The sequence below is a fragment of the Leptidea sinapis genome, chromosome 4 (assembly GCF_905404315.1).
Source record: "Leptidea sinapis chromosome 4, ilLepSina1.1, whole genome shotgun sequence".
Lineage (NCBI taxonomy): Eukaryota > Metazoa > Arthropoda > Insecta > Lepidoptera > Pieridae > Leptidea > Leptidea sinapis.
This window is the reverse complement of record NC_066268.1, coordinates 6,335,092-6,360,850: the sequence shown is the minus strand read 5'-3', so window position 1 is coordinate 6,360,850 and position 25,759 is coordinate 6,335,092. Positions and strand designations below refer to the sequence as shown.

Below are 25,759 nucleotides of genomic sequence, written 5' to 3'. Positions count from 1 at the left end.
GTGATCACCGCCGCCCACACTCTCTTGCAACACCAGAGGAATCACAGGAGCGTTGCCGGCCTTTAAGGAAGTTGTACGCGCTTTTTTTGAAGGTACCCATGTCGTATCGTCCCGGAAACACCGCACAAGGAAGTTCATTCCACAGCTTTGTAGTACGTGGAAGAAAGCTCCTTGTAAACCGCACTGTGGAGGACCGCCACACATCCCGATGGTGAGGATGATATTCTAACTTGTGGCGTGTCGTGCGAAGGTGGAATTCGATGGCAGGAATTAGGTAAAACAGCTCTTCGGAACACTCCCCGTGATAAATGCGGTTCACTTACATGAGCGCTTATTTCTACGCTATTATTACGCTGTTCTGTATAAAATAAATAAAGTAATGTTTTTATATGAATTTGTCAATAATATATCATAACATCAAAAATTACTTCGTAAAACATGCTGTCGTAATGAAATTGTTTCACAGCAGAACTGTCAAACCTTGCGTCAATAAATTCTCTCATAGAAATTATTTAACGACACATCAAAGGAAAAACAAATTTGTTGTTTTTATTTAATTTAGCAGCATTTTCCTATTTATTCACCTTTTAAACCTTCCCTGGACTTCGACAAATAATTCAAGACCTAAATTGGCCAAATCGGTCCAGCCGTTCTCAAATTTTAGCGAGACTAACGAACAGCAATTCATTTTTATATATATATAGAAAATCTATGAATCGTCCTATTGATAAACATATTGAAAGTCAAAAACTACCACCCATTCCAAAAAGAATGCCTCAGACCTGAAAAGAACGAACGCAACAAACTCAGCGGGCTTATTTGTTTTTTCATTAAAATATTTACAAAGTAATATCCTACAATTAAACTTATTATTTAATAGCCTGAGGGCAGTGGCTCTATTCCCAATCTGTGGTATCGTGAAGAATGACATTTATGCTATAGTAACCTTTACTACACAAACGCTTTTTAACAATTCTTTTGAATAACGTAATACTTTTGTTTTGAACTTTTTCTGGGATCTTGGTGTAAAAGCATATATATCGCCCCACAAAAGCCTTACTAATGTATAATGTCATAATTATTATGGTTAACTGCAGGGCAGCAACTTTAAAATGTTATCATTATTATTTATTTTTAAAGTTTTTGGTATTGTCGTTTTACAACAACAACCTGTTTCAAGTAAATATAGGTATCTTTTCTTAATATCCTTTGTATATCAAAACCACGGACTAGTAAAAAAATAAGGACTCCGTATCACCTTACATAACAGTGTAGCACCAAAACAAGCCGATTAACGTGTAAATACATAGCCCACGCACACACTTACACTACTACAGGCCGATAGGCGGCCATTATGAAAATTGTCATAGTCTGTGACAGATCACAATAAAATATTTAAAAAATGCCGTCGTGCGTTGTGAAAAAGTGTAAAAACGATACTATATAAGTATTTGTGGCCATTTATGATTATTTAAGAGAGAAAAAATGTGTAATTAGTATCCCCCGTACACACAATAGCATAACCATGCTTCACTTGCTAATATCACGGCGCGGAGTCCTAAAATTTTTACTCGTCCGTGATCAAAACATGTTAAATGTTTAACAACAAATTTAGAAGCACTAACATCAACTTACCTTTGCCAATAATCTTCCCGAAGCTTCCCAATATACTCGGCAAGAACATCGCCAGCAGAATACTTTTGAAAACTTGCATCCCAATCAGGAGTGGCAGGAAGAATTTCTTCAATCCAAAGGCTGTTAAAACATAACAATCATTGTAGTATTGAGTATAATATAATGTGGATTAGCGGGCATGTTAATGTATTAAAATATATTTGGAATGTGTTATTTTATTGGCAATGGAATTTTTTTGAAGGAAACTGGTCAGTTACAATTTTGTTAAATAAATAATGTTTTTTATTTATATGAAAATAATGGACAAGACGAGCAGGGCGTTCAGCTGATGGTGATTGATATGCCCTACCCATTACAATGCAGTGTCGCTCAGGATTATTGAAAAACCCAAAAGTTCTAAGCGGCACTTCAACTGCGCTCGTCGCTTTGAAACATAAGATGTTAAGTCTCATTTGCCTAGTAATTTCACTAACTACGGCGCCCCATACCCATAATCTAGCCGGCTTCCTGTGCAATGGAGCCTACCACTGGTAAAATGCACATGCCATTACCCCGATTCAGAAGACCGTATCTGAGGACTGACGCGTCATGATATATCATATACGTCATGATATAATAGGCGCCGTTGTGGCACCCATAATCTAATCGGAATCAAGTGCAAAGGAGCCTCCCACTGGTATGTATTGAATTTGTGAAATCAATTTTTGCAATTTTGTTTTAGATCAGGGTCTCACAGGAAAGAAGCACATGTACAGGTAACTGATGACGACACCGCAAACTTCCACAACAAGTTGGGAGTATTTTTGTTTGCTAAAATGATTATAACAAAATCACTTGGGTGCGAGTCCCGCATCGTTCATCAATTTTGTTTTCAAACTTAATTTGTGTAATTTAATCCCAGAAGTGAAGGTTGTCACTTTAAAAAACAACAGTTTGTTTAGATTTGAAAGAGCGACATCTCAAGTAAATTTCCTAATACGCAAATATTGGAGTTGAGCAGGTTATCAACTGTAAAGTAGATCCTGTAGATGAAGCCACAACCTGAGAGTTGAACAAAGACAAATCAAGATTTACAAACCACACGACACTCGAAAATGGCTCAGTGGAAGAGCGCTCACATAAAACCCGAGAAGTCATTCATAAATTTTGTTTTTAATTATAATAATTACATAACAAAGATATCATCTAAAGGAGTGTTATTATGAAAACGGATCATATTATTTATTTATTTATTTATATAACCACACTACATCCATCATTACAGGTTTAACCTTATGCGTTATATCATTGAAAAAAATATTTCGTTTAAGAAAAACTTAATTAACTAGATAATATTACTCTAATTGAATAAAAACTATACAATACACAGCTCTAGTGAGTTCACTCATCGGACAAGAGAACAGGTCTAAGTGTTCGGACATCGCGTTGAGCACCCGCTGCAGAAGGTTGGTACGTGCACGAGGCACCACCAGCAGCGGTGGTCGCCGCCGCCGTCCTACGTACTCGTCAGGGACACACAGCAGTATTGACTCCAGGAGCCTAGGACTGTGTATCTTACCTCTAATAACTTTTAGTAAATACATAGCTAAAGCAACTTCTCTTCTAACCTCAATTTTGTAATAACCCACCATGCCCAACAGAAACAAAGTAGGATATAATAATGGATAGCCCGGATCGTTTGGATTCATGTATATGAGATACATGAATCTAAGGAACTTATTCTGTATACGTTCAAGCATAAATTTATATTTAGCGTCATGGGGAGACCAGATTGCAGAATTACATTCCAAGTGGCTTCTAACCAGTGCATCGTACAATGCTCTCAAAGCCCCGATATTTGTAAATTGATTTGCTAGCCGTAACATAAAACCTAAGTTACGATATGCTTTCTTACAAATATCAATAATATGGGTCCTAAAGTTCAAGTCAGCTGTAAAGCACACTCCTAAGTCTCTGACCTCAGTCACCCTTTCAAGTAAGTTTCCTTCCATATGTTATGGATGATGATGTGGAAGATATGATCTTCTAAATGATAATATTGAACACTTACTTGTGTTAACATATAGTTTTTTTTCTCCACTTTAGAACGTTGTTTATATCCTGTTGAAGTATAATATAATGTTGTACTGAATTTCATTACAACACTCGTTTGCATGATGTAATGGTTATTAGTACATTGGGTGTTTTAATGTTGGCAATAAGCTAACTGTTTTAGAATCTTTAATAGAGGATTTAAAGCATGGGTGTAGATAAAAATATGAAACACAACCTTAAATGGAATAACTAATATGCCACATGTTATAAAACCTACATCAGTGTTCAACACACTTCAGCTGTCTAGAAATCATAGTGTTAAATCTGGAAACCAAAAACCCATTTCGCGGTGAGGAATCTAATTTCGCTGCCCAGCCTAGCGAAACTCTCTAACCGCCACTCCCAATATTCAGTCTATCTCTTACTTGAGTTAAAAATCGTAACTCAATAACAGTAACCCAATAAACTTATCGACGGTATCTCACCTTATCCGTACACGCTGTCTGTCTATGGGACGACGTATAGCTTACCAGCGATAGAAGTTTGTATGGAAATTCCAATTCACGCGTCCCAATATAAGGCGATGAGAATGACTTATCGGTATATTGGGACAGCTTCAGATTATTGACAGCTAATTACTGACAGTAGAAGGTAGTAATTTATCTCTATTTGTATATAGTATATTGGGAACGGCCGTAAGAAATAAGCGATTCACTCGATTGTATGAAACGTGCAGTCATTGACAGTTTGACAGATGACGGCTATAATCTTGTAAAAAACGGAGATCGAAGCAACTGTTTTAATTCGTTGCAAAGCCGACTTCAAAGCTATCAATATGTATCACATACAAATAATAGTATTTTATAAATATTAAAGGTAAAGGTTTGCATAAGAGAATTTTTAGTAGTATTATTTTTTTTTTTCTTATAAGTGTCCGTTAATAATAATAATATACAATAAACCTGAATGAAAACTCTTAGAAAAGCCGAACACAAGAAACAATTATATCATACAGGTAGACAAAAAATTTATTTATTTATTTATTTATTCATTATATTTTCATGAAAAATGTTCATAAAATGAAAGCTACTGGGCCAAACTGAGTAAAATTTTTATGGGATCAAATGGCATCTATTTCGCATCGAACTAATGAAGAATAACGTAAATCGGATCATAAATCTCAGAGTAATCGGTGTACAGAAATAAAAAAAATACGGGTCGAATTGAGAACCTCCTCCTTTTTGAAGTCGGTTAAAAATGGACAAAGTATAACTTGCTTTTGGTGTGTGAGTGATAGGTGTGGGTGTGTGTGTGTGTGTAAGTCAGGGTGTGATTAAATGAACCAGGATCTATACACTTTTGTGTGTATATATGATTGAGCTACGGAATTATGTCTTGAATTGCAAAAATTAAATAAATTTTAATGATATTCACCGTATATAGAAAGCTGAAATTTACGAGTGACATAATCAAAAGGAAAAAAACAAAGATTCTTATAAAATCTTGACATAAACACGAAAGAATGTTGATTAACGATTAACAAAATATATTCAGTTTTATTTGTGTGTAACGTTGCGAAATTACATGTTGTCACCAAAACAAACATGCCTATTAAGGGTTCCGTAGCAGATCTATGTATTAATAATAGTGTAGTTTTTTTAATTATGTTATTGATAATACGATTTATGACGTCTTAAAAAACTACTTACTAGATCTGGTTCAAAACAATTTTCGGTGGAATTTTGCATGGTAATGTACATCATATATGTATATTTTTTAGTTTTAATATTCTCTTATTTTAGAAGTAACAGGGGGGGGGGCACATATTTTACCACTTTGTAAGTGTCTCTCGCGCAAACTATCCAGTATAGATATCCCACACATATGGGTTTGATGAAAAAAATTTTTTCAAATTCAGTTCTAATTATGGGGAGACCCCAAAATTTTTTAATTTCTTTGTGTGAAAATGTTAATGCGGTTCACAGAATGCATTTACTTACCAAGTTTCAACACTTTAAGTTCTTATAGTTTTGGAAAAAAGTGGCTGTGACACACGGATGGACAGACATGATGAATCCATAAGGGTTCCGTTTTTAGCCATTTGGCTACGGAACCCTAAAAACCAACATAATATACCTAAATATATTACATTATTTTTCGAACGCAGATTCAGACAATGATAATAATATGTCTTCCAAAAAGGAAACGCAATAAAGATAAAGTTTTACAACATCTTGAAAGTACGTCATCGTTTTGTGCCCGTTTGACTCGTTTTTAAGTTCATCTGAATACCGTGTAACGGTGTACCTCTATAAGACAGCTATTTATTTAAATTATTAAAACTCTCGTGTGTCATTATTAACTTATTTATTACTAGCTGACTCAATCGATAAATAAAAGACCTAAACTTTTGTATGAAATAAAACTAAAACAAACAAAAGGAATCCTTTTTTATTAAATCAATTATCATACAGTCTGTTAAAATTTAAAGTTTTCTGTTATTATGCACGAACTCGTTGCATTCTTCAAGCCTTCTTGTTACTCACTAAAGAACGCAATTCTGACATATCAATACGACTATTTTTTTGATCTGTCTCTCTCTAGAAACATTGCGGTTAGCACGTGAGTTAGCTCTATAAATAATCTGATAGATAGTTAACAACTGTGGTTAAGAGAAAGTTATAAAGATATAAAAAATATAATTAGTTATTCATTTTAATTTAGAACTATTCTTTCAATTTGATTTCTCAACCACGGGGGACACATCAGGAAATACAAAATTGTTGTTTTTATTTCATTCCGATAATTTTCAATATTTTTTCACCTTTTAAACCTTCGCTGGACTTCAATAAGTAATTCAAGACCAGAATTACCCAAATAGGTCCAGCCGTTTTCGAGTTTTAGCGAGGCAAACGAACAGCAATTCATTTATATATATATATAGATTACGCTTTTACTCACGTTTTGTCGGTGTGGGTACCGACTAGTTTCGGACCTATCGGAGGTCCTTCATCAGGGTGAGTGTAGCGGGTTCGTCATAATTTCCCGTCTCATACTGCGGACTTGGGCTCGTAGTGCGCGGCTGGACAGGGCAGTCTTATTGTGATGATCACGTAGTGGACATTGTGAGTACATCTTGTGCACCCGAGGACACAAATAGTGACAGCGTGTCAGTGATACCGTGCGCCCCCGCCCTGTCCAGCCGCGCACAACGTGCACAAGTCCGCAGTAAGAGACGGGACGTTATTGCGAACCCACAAAACTCACCCTGATGAAGGACCTCCGAATGGTCCCAAACTAGTCGGCACCGACACCGATCGAACGTGAGTAAAGCGGTATTAATAAATGTGCTATTAATTTTATTTATTTATTTGGTTCGCTAGCCAATTTTTACATTAAAATCCAGGTTTTTTCATACATGAATAATACCTACTCTATTAAATAAGTTCAAAACGTGTTAACCCTTGATAGAGCTCCTAAAATTATGAGCGATAAATTATTGTACCGTTACTATAAACAAATCAATTTTATTGCGGTTAGCCGTCTTTTAGCGGCAGTGCACCCATTGCGATAATTCCATAAATATTAATAGTTTTTGAGTTATTAATGAAAAACTAAGTGATATCATTTTTTCATCTTAATTTGGTAATAAGAAATGCAATTTTTTATGAGCTTAATGTTGCTTACATTCTTACTTAGATACATTTTCTTGACGTTTATCATTTCGAATCGAAACAGCCATCGCTCATATTTTTAGAGGCTTTATTGACAATTAACAGGGTTTTGAACTTGATTAGTTTGTAAGACATTTTTGTACAGGTTAGCCGTTAGAGTAAAATACTTATTCTAAAGCAACATAATATACAAATAGATACTTTGAACCAATTTGGCTATTACTATTTCCTAGATGGTAACAAAACTTTCTACTGTAGTGAAACTTCTTTAGGCACGCCATATAAGGAAAAAAGGATGGGCGTTAGAAATTTCAGAATTGATAATTTTGTTAGCGAATGCTCAGCTGTGTAACGCAGGCTTAGGTAAGACGAGTCTACGAATAGAGACTGGAATGGAGACAACTCCAGCTATTTATTTAATACTAGCTGACCCGGCAAACTTTGTTTTGCCATATAAAATTATTTTTAGAGTTAGACCACTTCTTGGACATTACAAAATTTACTACTTGACTTTATTTTTATAAAATAAAAGAATTTTTCTAAAATAAACGTAGCCTAAGTTACTCCTTATTACATCAGCTACCTGCCAATAAAACCGTCAAATTCGGTCCAGCCATTTCAGAGATTAGCCGGAACAAACATACAGACAGACAAAAATTGTAAAAAACGTTATTTTGGTGTATGTACCGTATATTCATATACATGTAGTAAAATATCGTTATTTCAATATTACAAACCGACACTTGATTTATATGTATAGATGTATAGATAATGAAATCGCGATTTTTAGTAAGCCTTTACCGACACCGAGTTCCGTCTAAAGATGCTAACGTTAATAGTACCTACATATATACATATATCAGAATGAAGCGCTCCCCTTAGCTATAGGTCTACCAGGATCTGATGGCAAAAAATAAATTAAAAAATAGCGATTTTCATATTATGACAACAAAAAAAATGTTTTGTTTTTTGAAATTGCAACAAATATTTGCACGTATCACACACAGACTCAAAGTATCAAAACGTTTTACTCCTATTTCCCCAGTATTGCCAGTGTCAATTTCTTTCTCCTCTTTTTGCCATCAGATTCTGGTAGACCTATCTAGATTCTGGTAGCAATCAGAATAAAAAAATAGTTATTAACCAGATATTTATCACAGTTTCATGCTGTTTAATACAACGTTCGGGAAATGATAAACCTAGAATAATGAAAAATGTCCTGAAATATTAATTAGCTCAGCATTATAAGGTAAAGCTTATCATAATAAAAACTTACATCTGAATCTCATAAGGCTTGCTGCTTTTGGTAAGTTGATCGACAGTATGTGCGTGTCTACAAAACTCTTAATCTTCTGTAACAATCTGTATTCATATGTATAGCTACTGAATAGTGCTCTCCCTTGCACATCCGTTCTCCTCGCAGCATTCGTTTTATTACCTTTTATAGATTTGATTTCGAAACCATCAAAAATCTCATACCTGTCCCTCTTAAATGCTTCATCAATTGCATCTTCTAATACTCGACTCAATTCTTTTTCAGTGTTATTTACAAATACGTATTTCTCACAAAATACGCTTATATCATCTAATATATTATCTAAATAATTTTCTGATTGTGTTTCTGTTAATTTTATATTCTTATCATTATTAAATTGACTATCATTACAACTATGGCAGACGTTAGAATCTAATTTATTATCTAGTTTTATTTTGGTTACATCTTCACTTTGTGTTTTAAGTGTTTGACAATTGCTTTGTGCAATAATGCACAGATTTACTAATATATGGAGGAACCTCCATTCTTTTCTGTGATGTCTTTGCCTTTTCGAATCCATATTTCCTTTGTTGTATCCAACTGCATTACCGGTGTATGATTCACCAGACGTCCCTTCCTCAATTTGATCTGAAACAATAGCTTGGTTGAATATCTGGTAGCTTAGACTTAGAAATTATATAGATGGAGAGAGGTGATTAAAACTAGATCTATCGGCGAAATTCTTAGCATTCGACTATGTGGGTTCTTTATATTGCAAATAGAGCAATTCTGAACAGTTCCTGAGATTTGTCGTTCTTTGTTATTCTACCAATACTTACCATTACTGATAGTGTTGTTCTTCCTACCTAAGCAAATTAGGTACGAATTTGTTAGAGCATATAGATGTTCTACGGATGAATTTACTGCAGTTCTTGACAGGTAAAGGTCCTTTTGAAGAGAGATTTTGTTGATATATCTCTCGCAACTACAACTACGACATACAAGTAAATTATATGGCCATTTCTTGTATAAAGGACGTATTAACGCTCCGAATTAATCAAAACTATTACATATGTTTTCAAGGGCAATGTCGTGGCATAATTATTGAAAAAGATATATAAGAGAGCGTATAGATTGTCCCAATCTAAAGATTTTCAATTAAATTTATTTAATAAAAGCTTATTGAATTAAAAAATAAAAATAATAATACAAAAATCTTACTTAAGCTAACTAGCTTAACACTGTGCCTGATCTAGGTAATCCTGTGTTACGGGCGTAAAGAGCTGATAATATGTTGGGAACGGGAGCGAAAACGGGCACCGAAACTGGAAAAGGACATGAGATAATCTTCAATTCCAAACATGCTTATTATATTTAAAAAACCTTTATCTACACGGACGAAGTCACGGGCATCAGTTATTAATATATTATCATACAAAGCTAGCTAGGTTAATAAACCTAAACTGGTTACTATTATACCTTAAAATGTATGTGAGTTTATTTTTTGTGGGTTTTCCTTTCACGACTTTCAAACATTCCTTTCGGATCGCAATGCGAACATAATACAGCTGCGGGAAGCTAAAATATATTGCCAGAGACTCTGTCTATCTCAACATGGTTCCCACTAGATATTGTATATGAATGTACACACATTGTGCTCAGACTTCGTTGATCACATTGTTTTGTCAAGATGTAACTGTTATAGAATATAGTGTTATTCTAACACTATTGTTTACAAAGGTTACGTTACTTATTCTAAACTGTTTTTCACATAACATTGTTCCTATTATGTGGGCGGACATTATATTTGCAGTGTTGGCCAACATTCGGTTGCTAATTCTACAACGATTACATTTTTTTTATGAAAATAAGGGACGAGGCGACGTTGAGCTGATGTTAATTGATACGCCCTGCCCATTACAATGTAGTGCCGCTCAGGATTCTTGAAAAAAAATCTGAGCGGCACTACAATTGCGCTCGTCACCTTGAGAGATAAGATGTTGAGTCTCATTTGCACAGTAACTTTACTAGCTACGGCGCCCTTCAGACCAAAACACAGTAATGTTTACAAATTACTGTTTCACGGCAGAAATAGGCGCCGTTGTGATACCTCTAATCTAGCCGGCATCCTGTGCAAAGGAGCCTCCTACTGTTATTATGTGGGCAGACATTATATTTTAAGTATTCGTTGGTTTTGGCCAACGTTAGGTTGCGATTTCTTCATTAACGTGGTGGCTGGTGAATGGGTGCCGCTTGTGGTGCCAGGTAGACCGGTTATAGTTAAAAGATCAGTGTATTGTTAACGAAGCATCCTTACACAAACAATTAATTCAAGCTCTAAAGGTTTATGCATCCAATAAAGGATACAGTTTATTCTTAAAACGCATTTAAGTAACACAATTAAAATATTAGATGCAGCACCTTACAAACTAATTTGTTATGTATATTACAGCCCTTGTAAAATACTCTATTGATTTAAAAGTGTGGCCGTTGAGTTTCTTGTATGTTCTTCTCACGAGCTCTACATTTTCCGAACATATTATGGTAGATTCAGTAATTTAAAAAAAAAACACTTATTGTGACGACTTAAAAGCGAATAATTTAACTCTAATTGAATAAAGTTTATTTGATTTTGAAAACTATATTTATAACTATTATTTTTCATTTGCGCGATTTTGGATTCTTCTTCTATATGAAGGTTATAAGCTGTAACGAAAATTACTGTATTTTATAATAAATATACTTTGAATTACGCGCGAAAACATCGCTTTCTTGGATGCCGATTATTACATCGCGCCTCAGAATCAAATGATAAATCGTTGTAACGTCACTCATGTTTAAGGAAAAAGAGGATAAACAAGCGTACGGGTCACCTGGTGTTAAGTGATAACCGCCGCTAATATTCTCTTGCAACACCAGAGGACACACAAGAGCGAAAACACCGCACAAGGAAGTTCATTCCACAGCTTTGTAGTACGTAGAAGAAGGCTCCTTGAAAACCGCACTGTGGAGGACCGCCACACATCCAGATGGTGGGGATGATATCCTAACTTGTGGCGTGTCGTGCGAAGGTGGAATTCGGCGGCAGGAATCAGGTGAAACAGCTCTTCGGAACACTCCCCATGATAAATGCGGTAGAGGACACACAATGAAGCGATGTCTCTCTTCGCAACGCCAATTGATCCAGCCGTTCACAGAGCACCGGGGCACCCGACAATTCGAGCTGCTCTTCGTTAGACGCGGTCAAATGGATCGAGCTGATACTGAGGTGCTCCAGCCTAGAGATGACAGCAATACTCCATATGTTTCAGTTAACATGGCCGACTGCCTTATTTCAATAGAGAATATGTTAAATGTTAATATTGATCATAATGGTAATTTTAAAAATAGTTGTTGAAAATATTTTCCTCTACTCGGCGAAAGGAATCATCATCATCATCAGCCGAAAGACGTCCACTGCTGGACAAAGGCCTCCCCCAAAGATTTCCATGACGATCGGTCCTGCGCTGCCCTCATCGAACGTATTCCGGCGATCTTGACCAGATCGTCGATCCATCTTGTGGAGAGCCTACCAACACTGCGTCTTCCGGTACGTGGTCGCCATTCGAGGAATTTACTACCCCAACGGCCATCTGTCCATCGAACTATGTGAACGAATCAACTTCAATTTCGAAAGAAATATTTCTCCCAAATTTCAAGTCTCTATGGTGCCAGAGATATCGTGATGAGTCAGTACATAGGTGGAAATCTCTTTTATAAATCTGGTTTATAAAGGGTGGGCCGTGTAGTTCTTCAAATTTAAAGTATCGATTACTTTGACTTTGAAAGGTAGAATGTCATTTACGTTTTGACTTGGAAGTTACTATTATGTTTGACATTTGCAAAATGGGACGCTATACGCTCGAACAAAATTGGGAAATATTAAATTTTATTAAAACTTACTTCCAGAGTAGTGAGTCTTTAAAGCAAACGTACACGGGTTGCTTCGTCTAATAACGATCCATTTTTACGAACTCGCTTCACAGATTGACGCACAAATTGAACAAAAGGCAGATCGTTTCTCGAAAATTTTCCACGTAAATTTCTTACAGTTTGCAATGTCGCCGTCGAAATGTATTAAATTTAAGAAATATTTGACTGTGTCAAGTTATATACTTTCTATATATATATTTTTTACTTAAATAAAGAACTTTTAAAATGCAAATGACTACTTTCAATAGTTGTGGCTCTAAAACTGTGCAAGTGGCACACTTACGGCAGAAAAAGGCGCCTGTACTGTAATTAAAAGAAATAAAAGTATTTTCGCTCCAGCTTGGATAAGATATCGTATAGAAAAAGACAATTATAATAATACTCTCATAGAAATCTCATTGTTTTAATCGTATTGTTCCGTTCTTCTCATGAAAGTCAATATCGAATGCCTCTTCCGGTTTTTATGGTTATACTTTCATACACTTCGGCGCATTAAAGTATGAGCGAAAGTCAGAACTCGGGTCAAGTAGCATAAATTACCTTTGCAGAACTTCCATAAACAAATTAAATAATTTCGGCGGAGTTACAAACACGATTTTATAAGCAATACCTATACATCTACTTACCAAGTTTCAACATTATAGTTCTTATATTGGCTGTGACATATGGACAGACAGACATGACGAATCCATAAGGGTTCCGATTTTTGCCATTTGGCTACGGAACCCTTAAAACACCGTGTTTATTTTCTGTAAATAATAATTATTTTGTCGTCACAATAGTATGATTGTGACACGCAAAATGGACCCAACTGAGTGGAATAATAGCAGAAACTAGGGCCCCTCTACCAATAGCGTATTTGTAGAGGGACTTATCAATGGGAGTGTTCCGAAGAGCTGTTTAACCTGATTCCTGCCGCCGAATCCCACCTTCGCACGACACGCCACAAGTTAGGATATCATTCCCAATATCTGGATGTGTGGCGGTCCTCCACAGTGCGGTTTTCACCACTTCCAGCTTTCTTCCACGTACTACAAAACTGTGGAATGAGCTTCCTTGTGCGGTGTTTACGGGACGATATGACATGGGCACCTTCAAAAAAAGCGCGTACACCTTCCTTAAAGGCCGGCAACGCTCCTGTGATTCCTCTGGTGTTGCGGGATATTGTGGGCGGCGGTGATCACTTAACAACAGGTGACCCGTACGCTCGTTTGTCCTCCTATTCCATAAAAAAAATTGTAATTCATCCAAGAAAGATATCTCGATATTATTTTGTATTTAATTCGTAATTATTACGCTAATTTAATGTTCTCTCAAAATATATCGATGACTTCGCGTGATTTCTTAGATAGCTTTATCAAGTTAGTCTTAGGCAATAAGTCTAATTTGCATTAATAGATGTTTATTATGTTGATTCCGCATCAAGCATCGGTTTTAAGTATAAATATTCAAATAAATATATCAACGTCGTCATATTCACTAAATGAAAACGTGACACATCGCAAAAAGTATTGACCTAATGCACAGACTCATAATTCCTTTGATTCTTTGACGGTTGATGAAGCTGACGAGGATGATACCGATTTCATGACACCTAAAAACAGAAGTTACCCGGAATGGTATAGTAATAATAACAAACTTGAAGAAATTGAAAATAAAATAACCGAATTACAAAATAAACTAATATCTGCGGAAGTTGATATAGAAAATATCGCTCTCGGATTTTTTTTTCTTAAGGAATTAATTGATAAACAAGATCAAAAAATTCGATCCACAACAGAAAACAATCATTTCATTTCATATATGATGATTTGATTTGTTCCTTCTGCAATTATAAAGAAAGAAAAAAGTTCTGCTCATTTTCTTAACTCTATTCTGAGGAATTCTCAGGTATGAGAAATTTTTATAATGAGTGGTTTGATACTTATACTTCTCGTTATTATATTTGCAAACAACATCAGTAACTTAAGTTTTGAACTGATTTTTTTTATGATAGATGTGAAGAGCAGATTTTCATTTGTTTAAGTCCTGATACTCATGTGTTTCTTCTTAAATTCTCATTAATCTTTATGTTTCATCATCATCATCAGCCGAAAGACGTCCACTGCTGGACACAGGCTTTTCCCAAAGATTTCCACGACGATCGGTCCTGCGCTGCCCTCATCCAACGTATTCCGGCAATCTTGACCAGACCCTCCGTCAATCTCATGGGGGGCCTACCAACACTGCCTATTCCGGCACGTGGTCGCCATTCAAAGACTTTTCTGTGCCAACAGCCTTCTGTCCGTCAACTATGTGTCCTGCCCACTGCCACTTCAGTTTCGCAATCATTTGGACTATGTCAGTAACTTAGGTTCTCATTTCTGATTCGATCTCGCAGGGAAACACCGAGCAAAGCGCTCTCCATTGCCCTCTGAGCGACCATGAGCTTTCTCATAAGGCCCATAGTTAGCGACCACGTCTGCGTACCGTTCATCATCACTGGCAACACACACTGGTTGAAAACCTTCGTCTTTAGACACTGTGGTATTTGGGACGAGAAGATTTTACGGAGCTTCCATACTACATACTTACGGTTTAACCATACTAAACATTAACAGTGACACTCATTTATTTCTGGCCATATTAATCTTGCCATTTTGCTAACCGGCCGTTGTCTTAAATATCTAGTACCTACATATATCATCGAATGTACAGATATTATATTTTACTAGCTGACGCAGCAAACGTCGTATTGCCATATAACATATTAAAAAAATCAATTATTAAAATTTTGATGCAACCGATTCTCAGACCTACCAAATATATCGTAATATAATTATTGTATTCGATTGCCATCTTGCAACTCTATATCGGTTTGGTAGATGGAACAGAATAATATAAAAATCATGATACAAAAATAGTGTAGATCGTAGAAGGGCGAAAATTTAATTTTGTATGTATTTTTAAAGCTATATCATAATATAAAAATAAAAAAAATAAATTTTTGGGTGGACCCTTAACATTTAGAGGGATGAAAAATAGATAGTAGCTGATTCTCAGAACTACTCAATATGCATATAAAATTTGGTAAAAATCAGTAAAGCTGTTTCGGAGGAGTAAGGTAACTAACATTGTGACACGAGAATTTTATATATAAGATAAAAGAGCTTGGTGTCGTTCGCTCCGACGTTAGCTTGCTTACAAAACAGTCTAGACTTTTCTAAACAAACTGTTTGTTATCTTTTTTAATTTTTACATTCAATTTTCAATTAAAAATACAAAGTAAATATGTAAGAACTGTGATTTCAGACACGGAGTATTATTTGTTTAAATCAGACATCGACAAACAATAATTGAAGTACTTATTAATAAAATATTAATTGAAAAAGTTTACTACGTGCACTTGAAATGAGTTTCAAGCTTGTATGTATTAGTATGTATTACTGTATCTAAAAATACGAAACGAACGAAACTGAATCTGATCTGGGTCTGAATTTAGCTTCACAAAGTCAAAGTCAAATAAATTTTCAATATAAATATTTCATTTAAATTACTGAATTTACCATATGTTCGTAAAATGTTGAGCGTGACAAGAACATACAAAAACATTTCTGAAAATTTATTGAATTAGGCGTTACTTTGCGGAAATCCATAATCATACAATTAATGATTTAAGTTTTCTTTGGTGTTAATTCCGCCAATATTTGTCTTTAAAACAATTCGACACGTCTCGTGCCAGATTTTGGCGAGGCAACACGTCCTGAGGATGCCTCGTGGAGAGGCGAAACACGTGTCGAATTGTTTTAAAGACAAATATTGGCGGAATTAACACTAAAGAAAACTTAAATCATTTGTATAAAAACAATTTTAACAAAAAAACAACCGACTTCAAAAACACTATTCCAAAACAATAGACATAATATGCACTATAAAGTATTAATATAATTGCGTTTTTTATACAATCTAATTAATAAATAAAATTCTAGCTACGAATATTGTTATTTAAGGAATCGGTGGCCTAACGCCGCGACCCGCTCTCGCCTCTCGCCTCCTCACGACTCAAGCACATCTCACTATAACTATGTATGTAGTAACAAACCTATCTTGGATGACACCGACTCCAAAATTTACAATAATCGTAACTAGAATTAGATTTATTAATTAGACTGTATAAAAATACGCAATTATTTTAATACTTTTTAGTGCATATTATATCTAGTGTTTTGGAATTGTGTTTTTGAAGTCGGTTGATTTTTTGTTAATTTTTTGATTTTTAGTGGTTTTTTTAGAAGTGGGAGAGTCACGCTGCCGTCTTATGACGTCAGCACAATCGGGCCAGACTCGTCCGGGTTAATTACCACACTCGCACAGAATACCGGCGTGAAGTAGCGGCCTAGTGCCGCTATGTTTCGCATAGGTTAGTGTCGATGACCGGAGGCCATCCCTTCCCCACCTTCCCCCACAAATTATGAGAGCGGCCCGTAAAAAGATATTACCCCAGGAGGGTACCGGCTCTACCAGAGCCGGAGAATCCCTCCCCGAGCACTCTCGCTCGGGCCGCCCTTCGTATTCTGGGGCGGGCACAGAACCGCGCATGACCGAGGACAAACGAGGCAGTAACACCACGGCACCCCGCTCCACGCTCAACGTGGACTTTTGCAATATCAGGGGAATTCACTCCAATTTAATCGCCGTCCACCACCACCTTGAGACGGCGCAGCCGGCCTTGTGTTTCCTTACGGAGACGCAGATATCTCGACCTAGCGATACGTCTCATATTTAACGTACCCCGGGTACAAAATTGAGCACAACTTTTTGCCTCATGCCGGGGTATGTGTGTACGTTAGGGAGGATATCTGCTGTCGCCGTCTCGGCAATTTTGAGGGTAGGGACCTGTCTACTCTCTGGCTCCGCGTAGATTTAGACGACCGCGTCCGTATCTATGCGTGTGTCTACAGGTCCCATAGTGGTAACGCAGAAACCGATCATCTCATGGGCTGCGTTCAAGCGGCAATTGACGTCGTGCTTGCACAGATCCCCTCCGCTGAAATCGTGGTCTTGGGTGATTTCAACGGGCACAATGCCGAATGGCTTGGATCACGTACCACAGACTACGCAGGGCGATCTGTGCATAATTTTGCATTGGCGTATGGTCTGTCCCAATTGGTTGAGTCGCCAAAGCGGCTCCCGGATGTGGATAGCCACATGCCGTCCTTATTAGATCTTCTGCTGACTACACATCCCGATGGTTACCAGGTATTTGTCGACGCCCCTCTCGGAACGTCCGACCATTGCCTGGTCAGGAGTGTAGTGCCTATCCGACGCCAACGTCGCAGACCACCAGCGACCCGCCGCGTTTGGCACTACAAGTCAGCAGATTGGGATAGGATGCGTTCCTTTTTTGTATCCTACCCTTGGGGCAAGGTTTGTTTCCCTTCGGATGATCCTAGTGCCTGCGCCATTGTAGTAGGCGATGTGATACTGCAGGGCATGGATATTTTTATACCAAGCTCTGTAGTACCGATCGGTGGCAGATCACAGCCCTGGTTCGATGCGTCAGTTAAAGCAGCATCTGACTGCAAAAAACAGGCGTATCGAACTTGGGTTGCGGCGCTGGGCACAAAGGATCCGAACTGCAAAGTTCTTAAGAGGAAATATAACCGTGCCTCCAGATTTTTTAAGCGGCAAATCGCCCGTGCGTAGTCTAAGTACGTCGTCAAAACCGGCGAGCAGCTTTCCAGTTACTCGACCGGAACACGCAAGTTCTGGTCGTTGTCGAAAGCTGCTCTTGGTAACTTCAACCAGCCATCCATGCCGCCGTTGCACATGAGGAATGACACCCTGGCCCATACGGCAAAAGAGAAAGCCGAGCTCCTGTGCGCTCTTTTCGCCTCCAACTCGACTCTTGACGACAACGGAAAAACACCGCCGACCATCCCGCGGTGTCAGAGCTCTATGTCTGAAGTACAGTTCAGACAGAAAACTGTTAGGCGAGCTCTGTTTTCGTTGGACGTCAGGAAGTCAAGCGGGCCAGATGGCATTTCTCCAATCGTGCTTAGAACGTGTGCCCCTGAGTTGACGCCGGTGCTAACGCGTTTATTCCGGCACTCTTATTCCAAAGGCGTAGTCCCTGACTCATGGAAGTCAGCCCTTGTCCATCCGATCTAAAAAAAAAGGAGACAGTTCGGATCCGGCGAACTACAGGCCTATAGCTATCACCTCCCTGCTCTCCAAAATCATGGAGAGCATAATTAGCCACCAGCTTTTAGTATACCTAGAGGGTCACCAGTTGATCAACGACCGACAGTACGGCTTTCGCCATGGACGGTCGGCAGGTGATCTTCTGGTATACCTAACACATAGATGGGCGGCGGCTATTGAAAGCAAGGGGGAAGACCTGGCAGTTAGCCTGGATATAGCGAAGGCCTTTGATCGTGTATGGCACAAGGCGCTCCTCTCAAAACTTCCATCATTTGGGCTTCCCGAGAGCTTGTGCAAGTGGACCTCCAGCTTCCTCACTGGGCGTAGCATACAGGTCGTTGTCGACGGATATTGCTCGAACCCGAAGCCCGTGAATGCTGGAGTGCCCCAAGGCTGTGTGCTATCTCCTACGCTGTTTCTTCTGCATATCAATGATATGTTGGACACCTCCAGCATGCATTGCTATGCAGATGACAGCACTGGTGATGCCGTATACACGGGCCATGCAGGTCTCTCTCGGGTAATCGTCGACCAGTGCCGGGAGAAACTTGTGTCTTCTATCGAGTCCTCTCTCGAGAAGGTCGCGGAATGGGGTAAATTGAACCTTGTCCAATTTAACCCCCAGAAGACTCAAGTTTGCGCGTTTACCACTAAAAAAACCCCATTTGTCGTATCACCGCTCTTCGAGAACACTTCTCTTAAAGCCGCGCCTAGTATCGGAATACTGGGTCGAAATCTCGAGCGATTGCCAATTCCGTGGCCATCTGGAGGGCAAATCCAAATTGGCTTCGAAGAAGCTGGGCGTCATCAATAGAGCACGGCAATACTTCAAGCCGGCCCACATTCTAGCGCTCTACAAAGCGCAGGTCCGGCCACACATGGAGTATTGCTGTCATCTCTGGTCTGGTGCACCCCAGTATCTGCTCGATCCATTTGACCGCGTGCAACGTAGAGCAGCTCGAATTGTCGGGGACTCAGTGCTCTGTGAACGGCTGGATCACTTGGCGTTGCGTAGAGACGTCGCTTCATTGTGTGTCTTCTACCGCATTTATCACGGGGAGTGTTCCGAAGAGCTGTTTAACCTGATTCCTGCTGCCGAATTTCACCATCGCACGACACGCCACAAGTTAGGATATCATCCCCACCATCTGGATGTCTGGCGGTCCTCCACAGTGCGGTTTTCAAGAAGCTTTCTCCCTCGTACTACAATGCTGTGGAATGAGCTTCCTTGTGCGGTGTTTCCGGGACGATACGACATGGGTACCTTAAAAAAAAGCGCGTACACCTTCCCCTTAAAGGCCGGCAACGCTCTTATGATTCCTCTGGTGTTGAATGTGGGCGGCGGTGATCACTTAACACCAGGTGACCCGTTCGCTCGTTTGTCCTCCTATTCCATAAAAAAAAAAAAGTGTATTTGAAGTACACTAACTAAGAATTTGTCTAAATATGTGTAGATATACTAAATTTTTGAATGCAGCAATGAACGTAAGCGCTTAATTGAAGAGTTCCGTTACTTTGCCATGGATTCCGTAATCAGAACCTAACCAAACTATCTTTGAAGTATATCCTTTCCAATAAAAAAAGAATCATCGAAATCAGTTGGCGCCATATTGAGTTATTCGTTAATTTATCATCCACTTTGTTATACGTATGTATAGCAAATTTAAGACTTTTATGGTTTTCTCATGAATGCCACTGTCAGATCTGGAGCAAATTACAATGAGACCACACTGGAAGCACCAACTTTCAAATAAAAAAATAATTACCAAAATCGGCTCACCCGGTCGATATTTTTGATGTAACAAACATAAAAAAAACATACCAACGAATTGAGAACCCCATCCTTTTTTGAAGTCGTTTAAAAACTCAACGTCCAATCTTTTCAATGAAATAGAGTATTTTACAATGGCTGTAATATACAAAAAAAATAGTTTGTAAGTTGCTGCATCCATTAATATATGAATCGTGTTTAAATAATATAAATTATTTCATAAAAAGTAATAAATAATAAACTGTATAAATATAAATTATCTTATATTGGATGCATCAACCTTTAGAGTTTGAACTCATTGTTTGTGTAAGGTTGCTTCGTAAACATGATGGTCATGATTACTGTCACAATTATTAGTAATTACATCCAACAAATACATAAGGTACTAAGGTAAAAGTAACTTTTATATGCTTTAGGGACTACGCGCACTTATTCAGCTCTTTTCAGCTGTTGTCCATAGAAAACAACAATTTTGTATGGAGAGGGGTACGCGTCGATTCAGCTTCCGCGTCTATTCTGCTTTCGCGGCAAACCAGCATAAAATGAGGATAAATGTGTTTTTATTATGCGAATGCTATAGAGAGCGTTCGGCGCTGTTCCGCCGCGTACAGCGCTGTTCGGAACAGCTCTTTACAGGGATGGTTCGCGACTCCTTGTCGACAAGTTGCGACCTGTATTGTTCCTGCATTGATTTGACGTAATCATTATGCACGCAAAGATTAAAGAGTGCAGACGTGATTTAAAGTTTCGTACGCGGCTGATAGAAGCAGAGCTGTATAAGTGTGACCAAAATCTTTCAGCGAAACGCGAATGGAGCTGAATAAGTGTTGTCCTTTAAGGGTCTGATGAAACATTTTTCTGTCTTCAATGTTCGGTCCAATGAAATGATAATTCGATACATGGGTATTCTGTTATGGGTTCTGGGGCACAAATGCTTAGAAACGATAGAGCTGTCGCTTTAACTATGAGAGGTACTTCTTCCCTCTTCATTAGACCTGAACTTTTCTTTAGTGCTGGTTAATGTAGCCTAGAAACTTTTTTAAAGAATCAGGATTTACAATTACCAGTGGGACCACGGTGGTTTTTTTTTGAAGTCAAGCAGTATTTATTGTGCAAGAAGTATTTGTGTTTCATTTTAAAGGTAAAAGGTATGTAAAATTGCTGTGTTAAGGAGACTTTCTTAAAGTGAATTCAAGAATTCTGAGCGACACTTTCCAGTTCGCCGTACCAATAAGCATCCGGTGAACGTCTTTAAATCCATGAATACGGCCATGTTTGTAAATATACTTTCCCGTCCTGCAACTAAGGATTCTCTTATTTGTTGAAGACTGTATAACTTGCTTTTCCTTTTATTAACTTTGTTTTTAGTTTGTTAAGCTAAAAATTTTGTTTTTTTGTTAATGTACTTAGATCATAATGGAGCTGACATGTACATACATATAAAAATCCCTAAATAAATAAAGTAAAAAAAACCCATGACTTTCTCGATATTATCTAACTGCTTGCTAGGCCATCATCAACAAAGCTACGATGCTATTCTCGTAAGTTCAAAAACGTTGACGTTAAGTTGTGGTCCTATCCACGTTTTGCTCTAGATTCGTATCCCCCTATCATATCTTCTATAATTGATGGCGCTCTTTCAACTTATGACGTAGGCACTAGGCAGTAGAGGAAAGCATCATAGACGCCATACAAATCGTAGTTAACGCGTTTCACGTACGCTATCGAATTTGTAAAAAATCTCACACTTGTCACTCTGAATCGGAGCCGCGTGTCATTCGACATTTGAACGACAAGCTCTCTAAAACTTAATTATAAATGTTCTATCAAATGAAATGTATTTCTAATACCACAGAGTAGAGATGGACTTACTTACGTATAAAAAGGTTATCTATGCTTATTATACCAGGTTTTAAGTTGTCATCTCTACGAAAAGTTAAAATCTTGCAAAAACGCATCTCATCAAATCGGTAATATCAATACCACCCATTAAATATAACTTATGTAAAACACAGTAGCCTATAATTTATTTCAATTTCCTACAAACTCTTAGTCCGGTTTTGTTTTTATGGAATAGGAGGACAAACGAGCGTACGGGTCACCTAGTGTTAAGTGATCACCGCCGCCCATATTAGAGAGCAACACCAGAGGAATCACAGGAGCATTTTTTGAAGGTACCAATGTCGTATTGTCCTGCAAACACCGCACAAGGAAGCTCATTTCACAACTTTGTAGTACGTGGAAGAAAACTCCTTGAAAACCGTACTGAGGAGGACCGCCACACATCCGGTGGGGATGATATCCTAACTTGTGGCATGTCATGCGAAGGTGGAATTCAGCGTCAGGAATCAGGTTAAACAGTTCTTCGGAACACTCCCCGTGATAAATGCGGTAAAAGACACACAATGAAGCGACGTCTCTACCCAACGCCAAGTGATCCAGCCGTTCACAGAGCACTGGGTCGGGAATTTCACTAATATTAAATGAATTGTGCAGGCGGCGCCGGTTTCTTCTAGGTTCTAAACAGTCTTCAGGTAGTGTAGCCTCGATTATATATAAGCATTTTTGAAAACATTTCAAGCAAGTTTGCAACAAGTTCCACACTAGGTCAAAAGGTAACAATCCTTGGTTTCGTCCAATTAAGTTTAAAATTCTGAACAAACATATTGAGTCATATTGAAACTTTCCTTCGCAACGTAAATGAATTAAAGTAAGTTTAGAAAATAGAAATGTCAATCAATGTTTGTTTGGGACGAAACTTTGTGACGAATGGAACCGTAGTACGACACACGCGAAACTTCGATCGAAACTTCGTTTTTTGTTGAATAAGAGTATACCTATAACTGAATCGTCATTTTTTGTAACAAGAATATTAAATTTATCTTTTTGAAATAAGGTTGCTTCGAATCTATTCTCGTTTTGTTTCGAGGATAGGGCTACTGTTCTTGAGCTGCTACTATTGGAGGCGTAGATTTGGGCAGGAGACAATTACGAACGCTCGCAGGTTCCTTCCTTGATCATTGGCCATAACAAGCCGAAGTGTCAAATCTGTCACAATAAATGCAGTCTGTTTGGATTCTTCCACGAGGCCACCGAAGACTCTTAACTTGTTTTGGAATGAAGTAAGATTTGTAAGGCCACTGCTAGCATCCGAATTATTTGTCTTAAAATGTTAATATTTTTTAAATTTTGATTTACACAATTCTGTTAGAAAAATCGGTTTTATTATCATTTTATTAATTCCCTCAGACAAAACAAAATCCCTTTATTGTATTGTCAAAACCTAAATAGTATTAACTAACTCAATTATATTATTTTCGTTTTAATTATCATTACAATAAGATGGCAAAAACATGTCCTCGCCCTTAACCCTAATATCTTTCAGCAATTTTCCATACGATTTCGTCCTTAAAGTGGGTACTTTTTGGACAAAGGACTCGCAGGGAAAATTTCAAGGGTCATTGGAAACTCTAATGGGTACTTAGTGGGGTATTCCCGCCTTTCCCTTCAGGAGCAGATATGGCGGAAGCGGTGAAGGGTGGTATATTTTATATTATCTTTTATCTTTTAAGGCTTTTAAGAACAGATATCCGTCACCCGGGTTCTGTTATAATAGGTCCGTGAAATGTCATGTTATTTCGCATAAAGGTAGTTTATCAACATGTAATGAAGTCTCTTCGGGTGTACTACTTGTATCTGGCTGGTGTTCATTATATTAAAAAGGTTTCATTTCATTTAATTAGTAAAACCTTGTTTACAGCTATTTTTACTTATTTTACTATCTGGCAAAAAGAGTGATTCTAAGGAAGGAATTCGATAAATTTTAAAATTTTATTACAAAAAAGGAGAAATGCAGTGGAAGTCGCGAAAAAAAATTGAAACCACAATATTGCAGTTCCAATAATAGAATATAGCTACTTAAGTATTAAAATAAGACGTTCATCCCTTATTTCAACTCATGCCCTTTTTAAGAAAAAATGGTATCTTATGTCCTTTTTCAAGGTCTACTCTATTTTTATACCAAATAATAATCAAAATCGCATTTTGAGTCAGGTGTGAAAGCGTGACGCTGTTTGGACTTCCATATGAATTTTCATTCCCTATTTCATCCCTACACAGGTCGAAATTTAAAAAAACGCCAGAATAAATATTTATTTGTTTCTTATCAAGTACCTAAACAGAAAATTTAAAAGGCATAAAAGGCATTTATTTTCTCAAAATTTATTCCTGTAGAATGTATTTTTGATGTCATTTCTAATACACTAGATACTACTACCGCTTCGGAAACAAATGGCACTCTGAGAGATAAGAAGCGGCGAAAGAAACTCTCCCAGGATTCTTTTTTTGCGCTCTTTTTAATAAAAATATACAATATTGTACTGTCATTACTATTGCTATAAAATAATCATAATCTAGTCCCAGGCTGTCCGGTCACTTAGGTATTCAGCTGTACAGTAATAGGATTTACGACAGAGCCATCTTTTAATAAAACATTTAAATTTATTTATAGATAATGCCTGAACAGTGGCTGGGACTTTATTATAGTGTATACATATAGGTGCATACATTTACCCTTAAAGCTATTAATTATGTTATAAAGCCTACTAGAATTAGTTACAAGCAATCCCTTATTTCCAGTGTTATAATAATAAAATCACTGTTAAGAGCGAGGTGTTATTCTCGATTATGTCAATTCCATACAATCTTCCATACCCTATTTCCATCCTTCTATAATTTTGTCACAATTAAAGGTAACCTATATCCTTTTCAAAAAGTGTAGTCTAGAGAAAATTGTACCTTGTGACCCTGTAGAAAATTTCAACAAAATCGGTTTGGTGGTTTAGGCGTGAAAGCGTAACAAACAAACTTACATTCACATTTATAATATTAGTAGGGATGTAATTTAATAGTAATCGATTAAACGATGTACAATTTGGTGTGCGGTTTCGCCTTCTAGAAGTAAGTAACGACAAAGCATCTAAATATTTTCAAATCAATCCCTCATTAAGGTACTATATGAAAAAAGAAAAGAAAAATTATTTATTCGATCGGAACAAAATTACACTTATGAATGGCAAAGATCTTACCAATACTTTTACGGAAAAGTAGACTTTAATTCGGAGAAGTGGCAAGAAACTCATTGCCACTCTTTGAGATTTGCGGCCACATAGAAAACACAGATGTGCATACTCAAAAAATGAAAGTAGGTAATATGTTTGATTTATTAAGCTGTTC

General features: G+C 37.5%; 1 protein-coding gene across 1 annotated transcript in view; it reads right to left on the bottom strand.

Moving 5' to 3' along the window:
• The window catches only part of LOC126979744 (uncharacterized), an 84,116-nt gene that overhangs the window by 33,681 nt on the left and 24,676 nt on the right, over positions 1 to 25,759 (bottom strand). Inside the window, exons 2-3 of the mRNA XM_050829253.1 lie at positions 8,620 to 9,246; positions 1,636 to 1,755 (exon numbers count right to left, since the gene is read on the bottom strand). Of these exons, the coding sequence (XP_050685210.1) occupies positions 1,636 to 1,755; positions 8,620 to 9,178 (679 nt within the window). The 5' untranslated portion in view covers positions 9,179 to 9,246. The remainder of the gene's footprint in view (positions 1 to 1,635; positions 1,756 to 8,619; positions 9,247 to 25,759) is intronic.